General features: G+C 35.8%; 1 protein-coding gene across 4 annotated transcripts; it reads right to left on the reverse strand.

The window, feature by feature from the left end:
• Positions 1-1,738: 1,738 nt before the first annotated feature.
• Positions 1,739-7,708, reverse strand: LOC135652270 (beta-glucosidase 18-like). 4 transcript variants are annotated; one of them, XM_065173100.1, is made up of 12 exons: positions 7,341-7,706; positions 6,324-6,390; positions 6,085-6,146; positions 5,666-5,741; positions 5,334-5,408; positions 5,037-5,127; positions 4,722-4,935; positions 4,299-4,414; positions 2,825-3,068; positions 2,623-2,725; positions 2,439-2,541; positions 1,740-2,327 (listed from the first exon to the last, which is right to left on the reverse strand). In XM_065173100.1, exons 1-12 carry the CDS (start codon positions 7,482-7,484, stop codon positions 2,123-2,125), a joined length of 1,500 nt encoding a protein of 499 aa, XP_065029172.1. In that variant the 5' UTR covers positions 7,485-7,706; the 3' UTR covers positions 1,740-2,122. The 4 variants fall into 4 exon arrangements, with proteins under 4 accessions (XP_065029174.1, XP_065029175.1, XP_065029172.1 ...); XM_065173101.1 differs by having other exon boundaries at positions 1,743-2,327; positions 5,037-5,124; positions 7,341-7,704; XM_065173102.1 differs by lacking the exon at positions 5,334-5,408 and having other exon boundaries at positions 1,739-2,327; positions 7,341-7,708.
• Positions 7,709-20,304: the final 12,596 nt, after the last annotated feature.

Here is a 20,304-nt window from a genome sequence, read left to right on the forward strand (position 1 = left end):
AATAGAAAGATAAGATTTCCCCAATTATATGAGGAAATTTCTCTATTCTATTTATTCTGTTGAGGGAAATTATTCCTCCTAATCTGTATAAATAGGAGAGGTAACAGCTTAATATATTTAAGCTAAAGCTATTTCATTTCTACAATAAAGCTTCTTCAATTATTATTCTTATCTTCTATTATTTCTATCAATTCATACTTATGACTTCAAAGCTAGTCTTCGATTAGAGTGATTGTCAATCAGCAGTAGAATCAGTAGTTCCTTATTCTCAAACCCATCAAAGTCATTTAATTCATGTATAATTGTCCATCGAAGCAACACTTTTTCAATTCTCCAAGAGTAGGAATCGATCCAATGTGGAATGACAACTCATTATCTGACTAGCCAGAACTATGATTACAAAAGAACATAAGTAGGCTTTGATAATATGATTACAAAAGAACCTTTACTATTGGATGCTGGTTCACCATATTCTATATCAATTGTACCATAGATCTTGGAGAATCGACCAAAATGAACAACTCTCTAAGCTTAGACAATATGATGAAAATGGAAAGGAATAAAGAATTCTATTGGGCTTTTTCACTTTCAAAAGGAAGAATGAATGACATGACAAGTATTTTGTTTTTCCTTGTCCACCCTCTCAATTTGAAATAAGGGATCATCCATTCTGACCAGAGCAAGGTTTATCGATCAATGCGGGCCTGGGCAACTCTTATATAAATATCACGGAACCTTAAGAAAAAAAATATATTTAAAGGACATAGCCTAATAATTTCTTCTCAAAAAATAAGAGATTATACCGATCTCAACATACCAGAAACTTTAGAATTATAAGCGAACAATACAATATATATCTAAAAATTAAATATTAATTTGATATCTAGGTTACTTAAAAGTAGTTGAAAAGATTAATATATAATATATAAAATCAAAATTCTAGGTATAACAGGAAAAAGTTCAATTTTTCTTACTCAAACATTCCTTAGAGCTCAGGTTTTCTAGCTAGAAAGACTAATAGAATGATTGAAGAAGAGAAAGGGTCATGGGCTATTAGGCTAATAAAGAGGATGCAACCAAAATAAAGTAAAGATGATTACCTTGAGATCTAGGATTCAGTCCCATTAGATCTTATTTGAAAATTTTTAATTAATATAATTATAAAGTTACAATAACTTTAATTGATTATAATTTGGTTTAATAAAAATGATATTTTTGATCTAACTGATCCCTTAATATCACTTATAATATTTTTAGTATAATACTAATCTTTGATTTATAAATACATATATGTAATAATCAATATAAAGTGATAAATATTAAAATATAATAAACAAAAAGATTATATGTGAAGTCACACGTACCATTACTCATATGATTGGCTTGTTGGGCATCTATGACTAACAATATTTTCATCACATAATTATCTTTAAGTTAGAATAGGATACTAATTAGATCCTAAATTGATTTTCGATATTATACTAACACTACCACCATACCATGGCGTGATCAAGTTTGAATGAATCTAGTTTTCAATTTAGTATATTTTATTAAATCTTTGAACATCATGATAACAATATTATTTGAGCAATAGAATAACATATTATTGAAATAGAAAATATGTTTCATAACCATATGTAACAAAGGATTTTACAGCATTGTTCTCATGGCAACTAAAGACGTATATACTTATGATAAGAATTGTATCTAAACGCCACTGTTTCTCGCTCGCTTCTCTTCGAATATAAGTGACTTGAGCAAAGAGGAGGTTTTATCGAGTAACCACTCGGTACCTTCTCTTTCGTAGATACCTTTCCAGTGTCATATGGTGTTTATGCTCTTTACGGTGATGAGAGGATCCTTCCGAAGCTTAAGACACAACATGCATGATATATGATATTCTCAAAGCTCATGGTGCTATCATTCAACAAAAAGGATCAAGTCATCTCCATCCGTCTCCCACCTCGACGAGGCAACTAAAATTTGACCTTACTAGATTAACGTTAAGAGGTAGCAAACAAATAAACTTTATAACGAATTATATCAACATTATTGTATATGGATGAATATACCCAAAAAAAAAAGTTCTTCATTTTCATACAAGTTAATCGACTCTCTCATCTTAAATCGTATCTACTTGCTCATGTTCATGTTGTACCTCAACACCATGTAGGAATTGCTTATACCACCTCGCCGATAACTTTGGTGTCCTCTTCTGTGTATTGTAGTCCACATGATGGAGTCCAAATCTCATGGTGTACCCATAAAGCCATTCGAAGTTATCTATGAAAGACCACACGAAGTAACCCCTAACGTCTGCCCCTTTCCTGCACCAACAGGCACAAGACATCAACTTACATATACGTTGAGTACTCTATCGAGTGATGTTAGTGAAGCATTTGACATTTGCGAAGGGAACTGATGCATAAGAATTTAACCTCATGGCATTGTTTAGATAAGTAAGATATTGACGCATGGAGTCCACTCTATCGCTGTCATTCAGTAACTCCGTCATCGAAGAGTTGCTGTGTTGGGCATAACCTACGAAATTAAGAACACAGTGATCATAAAGCTAAGTTACGTATGTGATCATGTGATGACAATAATCGAAATCATACGTACCGTTTTCAGTGATGAACATTGGGGTGTTATTGTATCTTCTCATGGTGTACAAAACCACCTCTTCCATGCCGTAAGGAACAACATAGTAATTTGGCATTGCGGTCTGTGAAACGTAATTGAACAGTAAGCCACTCGACGAGACCATCTATCTATGATAGAGCATGACAAGAATATAAACTGATATATTTCTTGTGAAGCTTACTGGTTTTCCAATGGGAATTCCATTTCTTTCGGTGTAGATAAATGATTCACCTATATTTCTACTTGACTTGCATGGAGAAAAGGTACAGTCTCTGACATACAAGCTAATATAGTGATTGATTCCAATAAAATCCAACTTATATTGAAGCTTTCTCCTCTCCTTAATTGAGAATGTAGGGAGTTTTGAACCTAAAGCCTGCCGCATTTCGGGTGGATAATCACCATGGATTATTGGATCAAGAAACCTACAAAACACAAGTACTTAAGGACATTATAAGAACAACAAAAAAGATTCATAAAAAAAAGACTTAGATTATTGCATTGTTAACGAATATGAAAGGTGAAATTTTTACGGTCTTAAATGCTAACGAGGTGTAGAGCAAGAGAGATCCGTAACCAATAAAATGATGATCTAAAATTAACGTATGTATTCTTATTTATGAAGATAGAGAGATTGTTTCTATGACTTAATAACCTATTCTAATATATAGAAAGACATAATAGAAATAATTCCTTACGTTTCAAGTATACAACAAGCAAGAATTATATAATGATGTATCCAATGCATTAGACTTTGTCCCATAGGATATGAGAAAAATTAAATTCTTATCTCCGAAGATAGAGAGATTGTTTTTTGACTTACACCCAATATCACAAATGAAAGAAGTAACCTTATTATTGTTGGGCTGAAAGCCCATGAGTTCAGCTCATAATGAGTTTTAACGGTCCATTGCTCATCTCTCTTTTAACCTAAACCTAGATCGGGGCATAGTGGTTGCGAAAAATAGGAAAAAAAACTACAGCAATAGGGGCAGAAGTAACATGATTCAAAAATAGGAGAAAAAGAAAGAAAAACAAGAGAAAGAAAAGGAAGAAGACAAGGGCAATACAAAGAAACTCTTCTCAATCATCTAGGGAGTGTTCTCATCTCATGTTAGATCAGATCTATAATAAATTCTTACTATGATCGGATCTATAGTAGATTCTTGCTATGATTACTTGGGGAGATTTTGGATATTGTATACAGTGACGTAATCCTTGTATCCCAGTTATTCTCTTGTGATTGTTGTTTGGGTTTTGGGTAAAAGACTTTGATATTTGTATATTCATTATTCTTATAGTGGATTTTTTCTGGTTTGCCTCATGGTTTTTATCCTTCACTTTGGAAGGGTATTCCATGTAAATCTTGGTATCCTATTTTATTATGATTCCATTTAATTCCACTACATGTTATCATCTGCTTGTATTTATTCGTATATAAAGTTTTCTCTTTCTTATCCCATCAACGGTTCTAGTGGCTACTCCTCCCTCGTAGATGGTGTTAATGACTTCTTCTAATATATAGAAAGACATAATAGAAATAATTTCTTATGTTTCAAGTATACAAGCAGCAAGAATTATCTAAACTTGCACTTACATGGAAATAAATAAGTTGATAGTACATCTACTAATAGTTTGATGGATGGAGAAATTACCATGCAGCTTGGAAGGACATTACTTGTTGGGCTACCAGAAAGTCCAATGAGTTGTTCCTGAGTGGCTCAAACCAGCACATGAAAATTACAATCCCAATCATGCCTTGCTGTTTCACCTTTAGATCGAATCAAACAAAAAAAAGAAGATTAGAAACGAAAGACATTTCGCAAGTACTATAATATCACAAAAACTAATGCTGATTTTAAATTTACAATTGAACTTATTATTCTGAGGTTCCATGTTCAAAGAAGAGGATTCAAATCAGACATCAAACTGAGCTGCATAATACATCACTGTAATCTAACTGGATACTGCTGACCCTTCATGAGTCCTTTTGTAGATCCGTGAGGAAGTAATAGATACTTTTCTATTTGATGAATTTGAAAAGATTAAATTCTTATATTTGATGACAAAACTTGTACCTGATATCTCTTCCTATAGATCTCCACCGCGGTAGCATGCGATAATATCGCATTGTGACCGGCTATAAGTTCTTTATTGCGATGCCCGGGAGGATACTCTCCGGTGCCATATCCATATCTCACCATCATATGTGGCTCGTTGAATGTGCTCCAATACTTCACTCTATCACCAAATTTGCTAAAGCAAACCTCAGCAAAATATCCAAAATCTTTCCTGAAAATTCACATCATGAATGATAATTAACTCAACATATCTAATAGAAAGTGAAATTAACTATAGTCATATGAAATAGAGGATAAGGAAGAAATGTATACTGTATTTTTGGACTTAGCCAAGCTCCATATCGATCTTCGAGTTCTTGAGGAATGTCATAGTGACTCAGTGTGACAAATGGTTCTATGCCTGCTTCAATTACGGTATGCGAAGATCCAAAACATTAGATGCTTTATTTTTCGGTGAAGATTTGAAAATGTTCCCGAAAAATATAAAATAGAAGTATTAACTTCAATAACAAGTCATTTAGTGTCTGTAATCAACTCAATTAAGTTTGATATGATTGATGTGAGCACTCTTTTGTTTGTATGAGGAACAAATAATGACATGATGACTACCTCTTAGCAACAGGGAATCGATAAGGTTGTTGTAGAATGCTATGCCTGTCGGATTAATCTTCCCATATCGACCTCCTGGCGACAATAACATATAACTGTTACCATACTCAAAGTCCAGCTAAGTCCGCGACAATAACATATACGAATTTACAATAACATCCCAAATGAATCATATCATATGATTATGATCACAAATATACTTGGCTAGATAAGATAAAACCTACCGATTTTGCATAATTATCCACATAAATAAGCATAAACATAGAAGAATAGAAATCACGCGTGGTTAAAAGTCTATCGAGATAACACAACTTAGTTCTTTGGGCACTAACTTGGGAGGACTCTCGACCATGAAATGGAGAACCTGTAGGAGTTGATTCCGAGTGAACGCATGAGCTCAATATCTTCCTGCATAAATCACTCCTCTTGATTAGAACGTGCAATTTGGTGACATAAATACGATGTAATCATCAGCAACACAGACGTAGAAAACTAGAGTATGAAACTTTCAATAATCTAAGTATTATTGTTCATGCTTGAGATGTGCACATATGAAACAAAACAGCCCTAAAAGATTCAACTAAAAATTTGGAGGTTAGGTATAAACTCCAATAGTTCGATTCAAGGTTTCTCCTCATTATTAATATAGCATGAAAGAGACTCGACTCAGCTATGGCGTGAAATCACAAAACTAGTAGCTAAATAGGAGCCTAAAAGCCTACTACTCATTTGTTATCATGAACAGAGATACCATGTAGATGTGGTAATGATCAGCTGCAACATCTCCATTGCTGCCATCCTTTATCTTGCCTCCTGCACAGTGGAAGAACCAAAACAAACAAGCATGAATGATACATACAAACTTGTGTTCATCTGCAGAGACTCGACAAGTTGATGGATGAAGAAGAGCCAGGAGGGTCGAGTAATATAACATGGTAAGAGAGAGAGAGAGAGAGAGAGAGAGAGAGAGAGAGAGAGAGATGACATTACCTTGTGAGTGAGTGAAGACGTCCCAGTTGCTCAAGCTTTTGTTACCTTCTTGATATGCACCCTCGATCTACAATCAAAAGAAGTTCGAGATTGCGAGAGAATTCAACAGTAACCTATTAAATGCAAGCTGACTTGTCCAAGTATTAACTCTCTTTCTCTCTCATAAAATCTATCTGTTTACCATCCAAAGAAAGTCATTTCATACTATTGGGATGGATAGGTAAGTATTTTGAGATTTTGAGAATTAATGTCTAGGAGGAAAGAAATCTTAGTATAAGAAAAAGTTCTATCCTAAAAATTAGGGTTTTATCTTCGGGGACTCTTGAAGATAGATAGTAAATTCTTCGAGTTTTATGTGATAAAGATTTTAATTATTTTATAGATGTAAGTGAGAGGTATTAATCTTATATCGATTTTTTAATATATTTTTTTATTTATTAATCTTTATTTTTTTTATTTTTAAAAAAATTATTATCCCCCTTCCCCACCTAATACAGTACTTAAAAAGACATGGCCATATCTACAGTCGGTAGATGGATGAATGCATGAAAGTCAACATCAAACAATGTGGCAAAGAGCCGCTAGGAATCAAGTAGACTATTCCTGCACAAGTATCGATGTCCTGTTTCGAGTGTTATCTCCTTCCCGTGGCCTTTGCGTTTGTCGAAGATGTCAGGGATATTATTAGGTAATAGACCTTTCTTAAGTTCCAACAATGAAGGAGGAGGAGGAGGAGAAGCCACTCACCCAACAGATTTCCTTCTTTTCAAAATGACCGAGATGAGGAAAAAGAAGGAAAGAGAAGATGAAAGTTATCAATATTATTGTCCTCTCTTTCTTGACAAGATTTGACCAGCAGCAATCGATATTAGCGCACGCATCACTGCAGTCTCCTACTCTTCTCGTGACGGATGATCCTCTTCCCGACTCCATACATAGCGGACGATGGTGGGAAGAGGAAGTGACGAGTACAGAAGGAGGAAGTGATGAGTACAGAAGGAGGAAGCTCTTTCGTACCTGGTAGGCGGAGGTTGAGGTCCCGAAGAGAAAAGATGGAGGGAACTGATCCCGGCGGAGAGCACAAGTGGTGGAAAACAACGACTGCACGAGGAAGAGGAAAGCGGATGCGAGGACGACGACGACCTTCTTCCTCCTCTCCATATGCACGCTCTATTCGTACGTCTACATGCAACCTGGGATCGCCGACCGACCTGTGCGTCAACCTTCGTTTGGAGTAGTAACCGAGAGGGTCGTTTATCTAGTTGGTCGATGCGTGGTGGTCAAAGAGCCTCGAGCTGGAGGACTCACGAGCGGATCTCTGAGCTAACGAACATGGCCAACGATGATGGATCAGCTCGGCTCAAACGATGAGGTTTGACAATCAAGAAAGAGGACCCACCACAGTCCTATTTTGGATTTCCCAAACATATTGTTTTATTTCTTCCCGGTTTAATCGTCATCGGGATCTCACGTGAATCACAACTCAGATTAAAATACTGACTGAACAGCTTTGGTTGCTACGGATCAGATGTTGTGGATTCTTTACGCACTCGTTTAAATATTCTACGAGTCATATGAGCCGCGCGGGAGGTATATTAATCGACAAATATATACCTACTGCACATTGATGAGAAGGATGAGCATATATCAATATAGATAGACGCTTGGATTCCCCAGTGAGATGTTTCATCGGATGGCGTCCAGTTGTCCACGTGGCCAACATGGGGGATCAACGACGCACGATTTGTTCGTGGAGATGCTGTGTACAGTTAAGTAGATGTCGCTTGCGTGTTATATTAGCGCATACATACGAAAACGTGTTGTATAATTTTAGCCCAACGAGACTCACGATTCAAATATCCACGTCGTTTCTGATGTTTTTGAAGTAGAAAAGAAAGCAATGTTACTATTTGATTCTGGGTTTTCTGACGAAAGCCTTCTGTTGCTATTATTTTACGAGTGTTATGAGGGCTCATAATGATATTGTTTTGGCCTCATCCTTGCAAGAGTTGAAATATATATATATATATATATATATATATATATATATATATATATATATATATATATGAAGATCCGGACATTTGAATATATGGCTAATGTCTCACCTCTAACAGATGCACACAAACCAGCATTTATAGGTGTCTTGAAATGACAACACCAAAATTGCCAGCATTTCACATGGACGGAACATTAATGCTTAAAGGATAAGTTAATGACTCAAGTCACGCAGCTAGCCACTTCCAGATATTATTATTTATAGGTGTTGATCTAAATAGTTGTTTCTCTTGTTTTCCAAAGGAAGACAACAAAAGCTTAGCCTGCAAAACATAAGAGATGGAGTTGTTTCCAAAGGAAGACACAACAAAAGCTTAGCCTGCAAAACACGAGAGATGGAGTTCTAAAGAACACTGGCTATTATAATTCACTTCTTGGAGTCGCCGGGAGCATCATCCTGCCAAGTTGCTTGCGATTAGCTTGTCATACATGTTAGAGCTAACCTCAGAAAATTTATCGAAAAGTAATTTTGGCAACCCAACAAAGACAATAAAGTAGAAAGATAAAAGCGACAAGAACACTAGATTTAAGATAAAAGCGATAAGAACACCAGATTTACGTGGTTCAGTCATTTGACTTTGACCTACATCCACGGACGAAAGAGGAGAAAATCACTACTATAAAAGAGAGACTTTTACCAATCCCTTAGGAAGATGTTCCTAGGCCATAAAACACCTGAAAATACTAAACAAGAAAAAATCCAAATTGTAAGCCCAAACTATTTAACTGAGTGTGGACTTAAACCCAAAGCAAACACTTAAGTTTTTCTTGTGGTGCCTCTTGTGGTGTATCTGACTTCAAAGCCCAGATCCTTATTTATAGTTCCAATGGGAGATAACAAGTCTGATTTTCCTGATGTGGGACTATGGGACTTGCCAAACTAACAAATCTCCACCTTGGCATGTCCCAACAAAACCTGCTCCACCTTCTTCATAAAAGCCCCAACAGGCAATCACCAACAATGAACACCAACCAAGTCCAAGCACTGCTTAAACTTGTAAACCGGAAGAGGCTTCGTAAGCATATCAGCTAGATTGTCCTTCGTATGAATTTTCTGAACAAGGACTTTCTCCTCAGCAATGGTATCCCATTTGCATCCAACAATTTTCTTACCCGAAGGCGGCTTCACAAGATCCCAAGTTCTATTCCGATAAAGAGATTCAATTTCTTCATTCATCGCGATCAACCACTTAGCGGAATTATCACAAGAAACTGCATCTGAGTAGGAAGTAGGCTCACCAACTTCACTTGTTTCTTTTGCAACAGACAAAGTATATGCAATCAAATTTGCATATCTTTGTGGTGGTCGAATATCTCTTCGTGGTCTATCCTTGGCTATGGAATATTGCTCTTCCTCTGGAGCAACTTCATCAGTAGACTCAAGACCATCTACTGGTATTCTTTAAGTAGAAGAGTTCGACTGAAAAGAATCAGACCTACCAATCTCAAGCTCCACCTGCTTCTGCGCATTATCATTTATACAACTAGTAGAATCCTCTTTGGAAGATAACATAGACAATTAATAAAAAGTAACATCTCTACTGATTACAAATTTTGGGGATTTGGGATCAGAACACCATAATCTGTATCCTTTCACCCCAGAAGCATACCCAAGGAAAATGCACTTTTTAGCTCGAGGCTCTAATTTTCCTTCATTTACATGCATGTATGTTGGACACCCAAAAATTTTTAAATCAGAGTAATCAGCAGGAGTACCTGACCAAACTTCCTCCGGAGTTTTAAAGTTAAGTGCTGTAGAAGGAGCGCGGTTGACAACGTAACAAGCCATATTAATTACCTCTACCCAAAAGTCCTTTGTCAATCCTACATTTGAGATCATACACCTTGCTCTCTCCAAGAGTGTTCTGTTCATACGTTTGGCCACACCATTTTGCTGAGGCGTCATCCTAACAGTGCGATGTCGAATGATTCCTTCATTTTTGCAAAATTCATTAAAGTCGCCTTCATAAAATTCTATGTCATTATCTGTTCGAAGCCGCTTAATCTGTTTACACGTCTACTTCTCAATCAAAATCTTCCATTATTTAAAGGTTAGAAAAACATCATTTTTATGCTTCAAAAAATAAACCCAATCTTTCCTAGAATAATCGTCAATGAAAGTCAACATATACCTGGCACCACCCTTAGACTGAATATGAGCTGGACCCCAAAGGTCTGAATGAATATAGTCAAGAGTACCTTTTGTTTTGTGGACTACCGGAGAATTGAAGCTGACTCTTTTCTGCTTTCCAAAAATGCAGTGTTCACAAAAATTCAGTGGCCCAATAATCTGTCCATAAAGTAGACCTTTTTGCTCAATATGCTCAAACCTTTTTCGCTCATATGACCCAAACGCATATGTCATAATTTGGTGATGTTAGAATCAGACAATGATGATGACGAGACTGCAACCGAGCCTGTGACAATAGTTCCCTGCAGAATATATAAGCTACCAGACCTACAAGCTTTCATAACAACAAGAGCACTTCTAGAAACTTTCATAACTCCACCTTCAGTTATGTATTTACACCCAAGGGCCTCTAGGGTGCCTAAAGAGATGATATTCTTTTTTAAATCAAGAACATGTCTAACATTAGTGAGCGTCCTCACAATACCATCATGCATTTTAATTCGGATTGTTCCTCTACCAACAACATCACATGCTGCATTATTGCCCATCAAAACAATTCCACTATTACAAGATTCATATGTGGAAAACAAATCTCTATTAGGACACATGTGATAAGAACAACCAGAATCTAAAATTCATTCATTTTTAGACCTCGTCTTGTCATCAATAGTAGAGAAAATATTTCTAATATTTTCATCAGTTGATACACTAGCTTTAGTGGATTCAATAGTTTTCTCAACAAATTTTTCCTTTTGCTTTAATTTATTTTTTAATTTAAAGCAATCAGATTTAATGTGCCCTATTTTATGACAATATCTGCACTCCAAATTTCTATGTCTGGATTTAGGTTTAGATTTAAATCTACTACTATCAAATTCTCTTTTATCCCCCTAACAACCAGACCTTCAGCCTGATTCCCTCTACTTTCCCTAGTGATATTCCTGTCTATCTGCTCCTTAGATCTTAGTGCAGATTTAATTTCCTGATACGAAACTATTTCTTTTCCATAAATCAAAGTATTAAGGAAATGCTTAAAAGATTTGGGAAGAGAACACAAGAGTAACATGGCCTTATCCTCGTCATCAATTTTTGCATATATATTCTCCAAATCCATAATCAAGGAATCAAATTTATCAAGATGTGAGAGTATAGATGTACCTTCAGTCATCCGATGCATATACAAACTCTGCTTCAAGTAGAGACGATTCTCCACTGTCCTCTTCATGTACAAGCTTTAAGCTTGTCCCACATGCTCTTAGCCGTAGTCTCCGTAGCTACCTCCCGTAAAATCTCGTTAGAGAGATTTAGAATGATGCTTGATCGGGCCTTCTTATCCATTGCCACAAGATCTTCCTTTGATGTATCATCTGGAATGTTCTTAACTTTCTATAGTGCCAAATCAACTCCGTCTTGAATCAGAATGGCCTCCATCTTGAGTTGCCACATGCCGAAGTTGACATTTCTGTCGAATTTCTCGACAACAATCTTTGTTATTGTCATTGTTGCTAAAAGATCCCGAAACCAAACTCTGATACCAGTTTGTTAGAGCTAGCATCAGGAAATTTACCAAAAGATAATTTTAGCAACCTAACAAAGACAATAAAGCGAAAAGATAAAAGCGACAAGAACACCAAATTTACGTGGTTCGGTCAATTGACTTTGATCTACATCCACGGACGAAAGAGGAGCAAATCATTACTATAAAAGAGAGACTATTACAAATGCCTTAGGAAGATGTTCCTAGGCCACAAAACACACGAAAATACTAAACAAGAAAAAACCCAAATTATAAGCCCAAACTATTTAACTGAGTGTGGACTTAAACCCAAAGCAAACACTTAGGTTTTTCTTATGGTGCCACTTGTGGTGTCTCTTGTGGTGCATCTGACTTCAAAGCCCAGATCCTTATTTTTAGTTCCAATAGGAGATAACAAGTCTGATTTTCCCGATGTGGGACTATGGGACTTGCCAAACTATCAATACATAATCGTTTCCTTGAAGAGCTTCTTTAAGTTCTTGATATCTCTGTTTTCCCTTATCAGCAGTACCCAAACTATGGTTGCAAATAACATGGTTTTGCAGAAAAAGTTACCCGTTTGACCAACAAGCCCGATGTCGGTTAAGCTATCGATGAAATAAGTCATGAAAAAACCAATCATTGCAGCACGACCTACATAGTTGTCATGGTGTAAGATAATTTACTATTTTCGTTGACCGATTCATCCACGGATCAACAAGAGGCAATGTAATAACCCACCATTGAGTTTCTCTTCAGGAAGATGAAAACTTTTGATCCATGCCCACCAGGGTATGATTGATGTCACATCCCGAATTTATAAAAAGAATAATAAATTATTAATTTATTATTCATAATTTACATAATAAACTTCCTCTTTTCTTTTCATTCATCTTTGAATTCAAATCATTGTCTTTACAGTAGTAAATATTCTATTAGCTAGAAAAATGATATCTTCTTCATAGGGTCACAAGTCTCTTCCATCCAGATCTATTACACAATAGTAGATTACTCTGAAAATAAATATAAAATAAAAATACATCAGCAACCACCGATAGGAACCTCATAAAAATCATAAAAATAATCTTTAATATTTATGAAATATAAACAAATATCAATAATTCAATATGAAAATATATTTATTCATCATAAAACTTATGCATAAGAAAAATGATGATAATTTCTTGCATAATAAACAAAGTCATGCATCAGCCACCTGCAACACATACATAATAACAAAGGCGTACATCACCCAATGTTGTACTCTCCCAACAACGGATGGAGAGGCATATTCCACGGGATGGATTCCTCCCAACAACGGATGGAGATAATTCATATCGCACTCCCAACAGCGGATGGAGTGGTATCCCTCACCCGCCCAAGTGGAGACACGTTCCTCCCAACAGCGGATGGAGGAACTGTCTAACCATCACGTCTGATGGCCCGCTAATCCCCGAAGGGAATCGCCATACCTGCCCTCGGTAGGGATACATAAACATCCATGATCATTCATTTATACTCATTTAATCACTCATGCATACATCAAGAAATCAATATGATTAAATATTATGAGAGACCATACTTGATGTAAATCTACTAGACGATGTTCATTGGTGGCTCCATACTATGATGGGCCCGTAGCTCCTTTCACAGGTTGCACTCCCAATGTGAACTACTAGTCTAGTCGCATCTACTATATGATACTTATCATATCAATATCATAAACATAGAAAATCAATAATCATTTTCAAACGACACCTTCAAATAAAACATTTAAATTCATCAAATCATAAAAGCATTAAACATTAATATCTCAATAGTCCTCAATCAATCAAAACCCTAATTGGAATATCTCAATTGACTTAAACCAAACTCAATTTGATTATGATCTAACGGAACAAATATCAAATCCTTATAGAACCAGTCCGGAATCACCCTAAACCGATCTAATCGATCGATTTAGGGTGATTCCGGACTGGTTTTATAAGGATCTTGATTGATCTCGATTAGGTCAAATAGGTTTGAACTAGTCAAGTTAGTTTGGAATCACCCTAAATCGGCTTTAACTGATCAAATCTGTTTGATTTCGTCAATTAATGAGCTCAACCAATAAAGAAGGAGATTGGACTATGTCGTATAGTGCTAACTCAAATCGAACCAACCCACCTGAGTCTTGGGCGGGTCATATACATTGCATATACTTGTTCCAGATACTAGGTTGAGTTGAGTTACGATGGGCTATATAAAAGGAGCGATGATATGTCTAATACCAATCGCGTAGCTGGGCAGGCTTAACTTCATGGACTAGGCTAAGCCTCACTTATAAGTTGGGCTAGGCCTTACCATTGAACTAACTCATGCTTGGCTCACGAATTGATCATAGACACATGAGTTGGGGTCATATCTGACCACATAGACTGAGTTGTACCTAACCACATAAACTGGCCCATGCTAAGCCACATGATTGGATCGTACCTTATCATATGAGTTAGGTTATACATGGTCACATGGATTGGATTGTACCTAGCCACATGAGCTGGCGCATGCCTAACCATATGGTTGGGTCATACCTCACCGCATGGGCTGGGTCATCATACATGGTCATATGGACTAGAACGTATCTAGTCATATGGGTTAGGTCATACATGGCCATATGGACTAGATCGTACCTAGTCACATGGGTTGGGTCATGTTTGACCATATGGGCTAGGTTGTACTTAGTCACATAAGCTAGGTTGTACATGACCACATGGTCTAAGTCGATTCGATCTGATCGATCAATTTGACTCAAGTCAGACCCCAATTAGACTCCTCTTATCAAATTAGATTTCAATATTTAAAATTATTAAAGAATTACTCAAATACATTAATTAAACCTTTAAATTCATGATCTAAAATTTAAAACAAATTGCATTATAGAAATTCACACATAATTCTTAAAACATAGATATAACTAATTAAATAAATTAGAATTATTATACTAAATAATAATTTTAATAATTAAATTAATATTAAAATTCACTTAAACTTAAAAGATCAACATAAATCAAATAATTAGTCTAACATCACAAATCAATTATTATTATTTATAAATAATAAAATTTCGAAATTAAAACATCATCATTCATTATAAAATTGTAACAATCTCAATGTTAAGATTTCAAAATACAAATCAAAGCTAATTTTAAAAAAAGGATCCTACCTCTCTTCGATTATCCCTTCTTGGATATCATCTCCCCGGAAAGTCATTTCCTCAATCCTCCTATTATTAGGCTTAGTAGAGAGTGAGGTATGAGTAGTCCATTTATATAGGAGAAGATGAGATCTCCCCGAGAGATAAGTAATAATTTAATTTTTATTTTTCATTTATTTTACATTTGCTTTCACACACAAAAAGGTAATATAATATTTTTTTTATAGTTCATGCACAAAAATGGAATGTAAACTATTTACTTCCTAAATATCAAATCACTTATTAGGAAATAAATCAATTAATAATTTAATTGATTAGTAGAATTCCTAACTTATCCATGTGATTAAGGAAACCAAATTTAATTATTTCCTTAACTATAATACATAAATATAGAAGTTAATAATGAAGTAATATATCATTTATAGTAATTAATTTATGTTAATGAAGAAATTATCGGTGATTACATTTCTCCCCCACTTAATAGAAATTTGGTCCCCAAATTTGATTAAGAATAACATTAATCAATATAGTTAGCTTTTGAAATACGAAGTCGGACAAACCTAAATTAGCTTGAAAAATATTTTAATTAAATATACCACTCAAAAACTTTTCAGTCAAAAATATATATTTATATATTTTTAAAATAAAATATATGACAGATTAATGAAATTTATTGAATAAATTTTGTTTTAGATTACCCAAGTATATCAAATTCTATATCGAATAAATAAATAAAATTTTTAAATTTTAAAAATTAATTGAATATTGACATAAGATATAAGTTGAGGTACAACTCAACAAAAGCAATTGAAATGATGAAAATTTATCCAACTATTCAACATATATTCTTTTATAATTTCGAATGATTTATATTTTATATGTGTCAAAGAAATAACATTAAATCTAATTCTCATTAGACTCGTCATTTCATTAAACAAATAATATCTGATAATTAATTTTACATTAAATCAAAACTATATTTAAATTAATTACTCGTACAACTAAGTTTAAATATCAATGCACGATCAAATGTATTCTAACTTTAAAGTCACATATTTTATTAATGTCAACAATAACTTCTACAAACTATCCTAATATATGTCAAATTTAATCTTAATTTTAAGAATAATATATGGTAACAAAAATTATAAAGGTAAATACTTTATATTTATAAATTTCCTATAAAATTTTTGCACTTAAAAGTATCAAAACTTTTACATTAAGAGAGAATAACTGAAACTTACTATAATCATAATGAATAACTAAGTCATATATATTTCAAAAATAGAATAATATTCTATAATTAAATTAACATCCCTAATCTACTTTTCAAAAAAGGGACAAGAGGATCATGGAAAAATCATATTAAAAATATAAAATCATATGAGAGTTTATAAGACAAACTAATACGACACTTATTTTAATTTAGAGAAAATTTAAATTTTGACCTTCACTCCATTAACATCTTTAATCAACTATCCTAACATATGTCAAATTTAAACTAATACGACACGAATAAATGCTGTTCATAAATCAAGGTCACGTATGTACTTATATTTTGGAAGATAATTGACTCAAAACACATTAAATTTAAGAGGTATGGAAAGATAACTATTCTTCTTGATGCCATTACACCATTCACTCCATGTAGACCGCATTGTCACGAACGGTCGTTGCGCACTCGCAACAACTTCGTTCAAAGAACCGTTCGTCACTTTTGCATGCTTGAACACAGACATGGCAGCCTGTTTTACCTTGGTTTTGTATGTTTTTTGTTGTAAAAATACATGTTCGAATAGGTTATAGCGCACAGTGCGATCGCTCACCATGCCGAGTCAAAAAGCCCCAAAATGACTCCGTTTTCGTGTGCCATGGGCTGTTTTTTGAAGCCCGCTGCAGCGCGTGAAATGTCATCCATCTCAGCACCCTGGAATCCCCCGGGCGGCATAGGGCTGGATGGAGCTTCGGTATATTATCGGACATTGAAAAATCTTCACAAGTTCGCACACTAACTTGACGGGAACTTGCCTTCGCGCCCGGCACCCGGTGAGCAGTTGTTTGTGGACTTGCAACTATTCGTTCTATCTTCTAAAGTTCTTGTTTTCCTCCTTCCTCTCTTTTCTCCTATGCACACAAGGTGCTTGCTGAATTGCTTGTAAAACTTCCCTCTTTGCAAGACGTTGGGACTTGTCCATCGCTCGTTTACAATTTAATCAACTTTCTATTTTATAGGTCCTTGGGACTTGTACGAGGTTGCAACTAGACTGAACCTTTACAGACGCTTATGTCACAAGGACGCCTCAAGACTTAGGCAATCCTAGCTAAGTCCATGAAGTTGGCGCAAGGGTGCATCGCGACTTAGGTAACTCAAGCTAAGTTTGCATCTTGGCCGCAAGGGTGCCTCACGACTTAGACAATTCCAGCTAAGTCCGTGACAGCATGCCTTTAAGTAACTCTCACCTTCATATGATTTATGATTTGCATATGTTGCTTTACAAGTATTTCCCACTTTCATGAAAGCCACACACACAAAATATTCATACAGTAATGAAAGAAACATTTAAGAAAAATAATATAATGTTCTCTCATTTGGTCAATTGATTATACAGAAAATTCATAGATTTATCAAGTGGTCATAATCTTAACTATAAATATACTGAACTAAATGAGCTACTAATATAAACCATGATGGTTTCACATCACTGATGACAATCCTTTCCATGTTTCCCTTAGGCATCAATCCTTTAGTCACTAGGAGTACTAGCGTGTCATTCAGTGATTTAAATAGGCACTCGAGCGCTCACTTAGGCGCTCGGGCGGGGCGAGCCCCGAGCGTCTTATGTGTGGATCAAGTAGCACGCTTCAATGAGGCATCGCCCGGGCACTTCAAGCGAGCACCCAATTCAAATAAGCGAGCCAAACCAAACTTTTAAGTCTGATTCAATTCAATAATGATGCTTCTTACCCTCAAAAGCCACCCTTCATGCCTGTACAACCCCGAGCCAACCCTAGCGCTACTTTTGCCTCCGTCGCTGACACTTTCTGCAACAGCCTCCGCTGCAGATGCAGCGGTCCGAGCCTTCCTCTATCAATGATAGACGAGTCTAATGACCTAGCAAGAGCCTGTAGCTTCCTTCTATTGTCGCTCCATGTGGAGTTCCTTCCACTGTCAAGGGAGAGGATCGCAGGTTCCTCCGCCACTGACGAGCACCCTCTATAGCTTCTACCGCTACCGCTACTGCTATCTGCAGCTTCCACCGCTGCTGCTGTCTACAGCTTCCGCCACTGTTGCTACCAGCTTCTCACTGCTGTTGTTGTCGCTTTCGTGGGTTTCCACTGTTGGTGACCCTTTTATCTCCTTCTGTCGCTCCATGTTTCCTTTAGGCATCAATCCTTTAGTCACTACGAGTATTAGCGTTATTCAGTGATTTAAATAGGCACTTAGGCGATCACCTAGGCTCTTGGGCAAGGCGAGGCTCGAGTGCCTCGTGTGTGGACCAAGCGACGCGCTTCAATGAGGCGCCACTTGGGCACTTCAGGTGAGCGCCCAATTCAAATAAGCAAACCGAACCAGACTTTTTAAGTCTAGTTCGATTCAATAACATTGTTTCTTACCCTTAAAAGCCACCCTTCATGCCCGCACAACCCCGAGCCAACCCTAGCGCTACAAGGGAATCCAATCCAATGGATATGTCTGTCCTCGATTACCGTGTATCTATAGTCCTTCATCCATCTAATATCCCAAAGATCGTATACCAGGTATGTTGCTGTCAAACCCATACGGTTTCTACTCGAGTCTTGCTCTAATCGGATTCTCCCGAAGAACTCTTTCTCTCTCAATCCGAATGACCTTAGCCAGGGATTTGTCTAAGCAAGAATATATGAGATATTCCTCTCATGACACCGAGAGTGGATGATCCTCTATCGACACTCAATAGTAAGGTTGACTACCACTCCCAAAGACCTGCTGTACTAGATCTGAGACATCCAAACTTATAAGTCTGGTATCAAAGAGTGGAGCACTCATACAGGATATCCTTGGTATCTCAAGTCTAAGGACCAGATACACCACTGAGACTACTGAATCACTATCTAACAATAAGGTATCATCAACTATCCAACATTACGTAAGCGGATCAATCAGTGAACTCATTCTCTAATGAGCACCTATATTGTATCCCTAGTGTCCTCACATGAGCAACTATGAGACCAGCTATATCCATCATATGGACGGGTATACAGCACACTAGTCTGTCCGGTTATCTCGATGTCCCTCTCGAGTAACCTATGACCAGGATTATTTAGGATCTATGTTTAAAGGCGAATAGGCCTTATTATCGTGATCTCATCATGATCCGATTTCCATTGTACAGATCCAAGGACATCACAATATATATATATATATATATATATATATATATATATATATATATATATATATATAATAATAATAATAATAATTAATATAAAGTGATAAATACTAAAATATAATAAGCAAAAAGATTATATGATTGGCTTAATCAATATAAAGGCTTACTAGCCACCTATGACTAGCAATATTTTCATCACATAATTATCTGTAAGTTAGAATAGGATACTAATTAGATCCTAAATTGATTTTCGATATTATACTAACACTACCACCATGGCGTGATCAAGTTTGAATGAATCTAGTTTTTAATTTAGTATATTTTATTAAATCTGTGAACATCATGATAACAATATTATTTAAGCAATAGAATAACATATTATTGAAATAGAAAATATGTTTCATAACCATATGTAACAAAGGATTTTACAGCATTGTTCTCATGGCAACTAAAGACGTATATACTTATGATAAGAATTGTATCTAAACGCCACTGTTTCTCGCTCTCTTCTCTTCGAATATAAGTGACTTGAGCAAAGAGGAGGTTTTGTCGAGTAACCACTCGGTACCTTCTCTTTCGTAGATACCTTTCCAGTGTCATATGGTGTTTATGCTCTTTACGGTGATGAGAGGATCCTTCCGAAGCTTAAGACATAACATGCATGATATATGATATTCTCAAAGCTCATGGTGCTATCATTCAACAAAAAGGAT

This window comes from Musa acuminata, chromosome BXJ3-11 (genome assembly GCF_036884655.1).
Source record: "Musa acuminata AAA Group cultivar baxijiao chromosome BXJ3-11, Cavendish_Baxijiao_AAA, whole genome shotgun sequence".
NCBI lineage: Eukaryota > Viridiplantae > Streptophyta > Magnoliopsida > Zingiberales > Musaceae > Musa > Musa acuminata.

Bases quoted from the DNA above. Each gene is read 5' to 3' on its own strand.
- LOC135652270 (XM_065173100.1), bottom strand. From the start codon at position 7,484: ATGGAGAGGAGGAAGAAGGTCGTCGTCGTCCTCGCATCCGCTTTCCTC. The intron at 6,147-6,323 runs GTAATGTCATCT...TCCACTGTGCAG, and splicing joins CGTCTTCACTCACTCACAAG to GAGGCAAGATAAAGGATGGC. The intron at 5,742-6,084 runs GTATCTCTGTTC...TGATTTATGCAG, and splicing joins ATCATTACCACATCTACATG to GAAGATATTGAGCTCATGCG.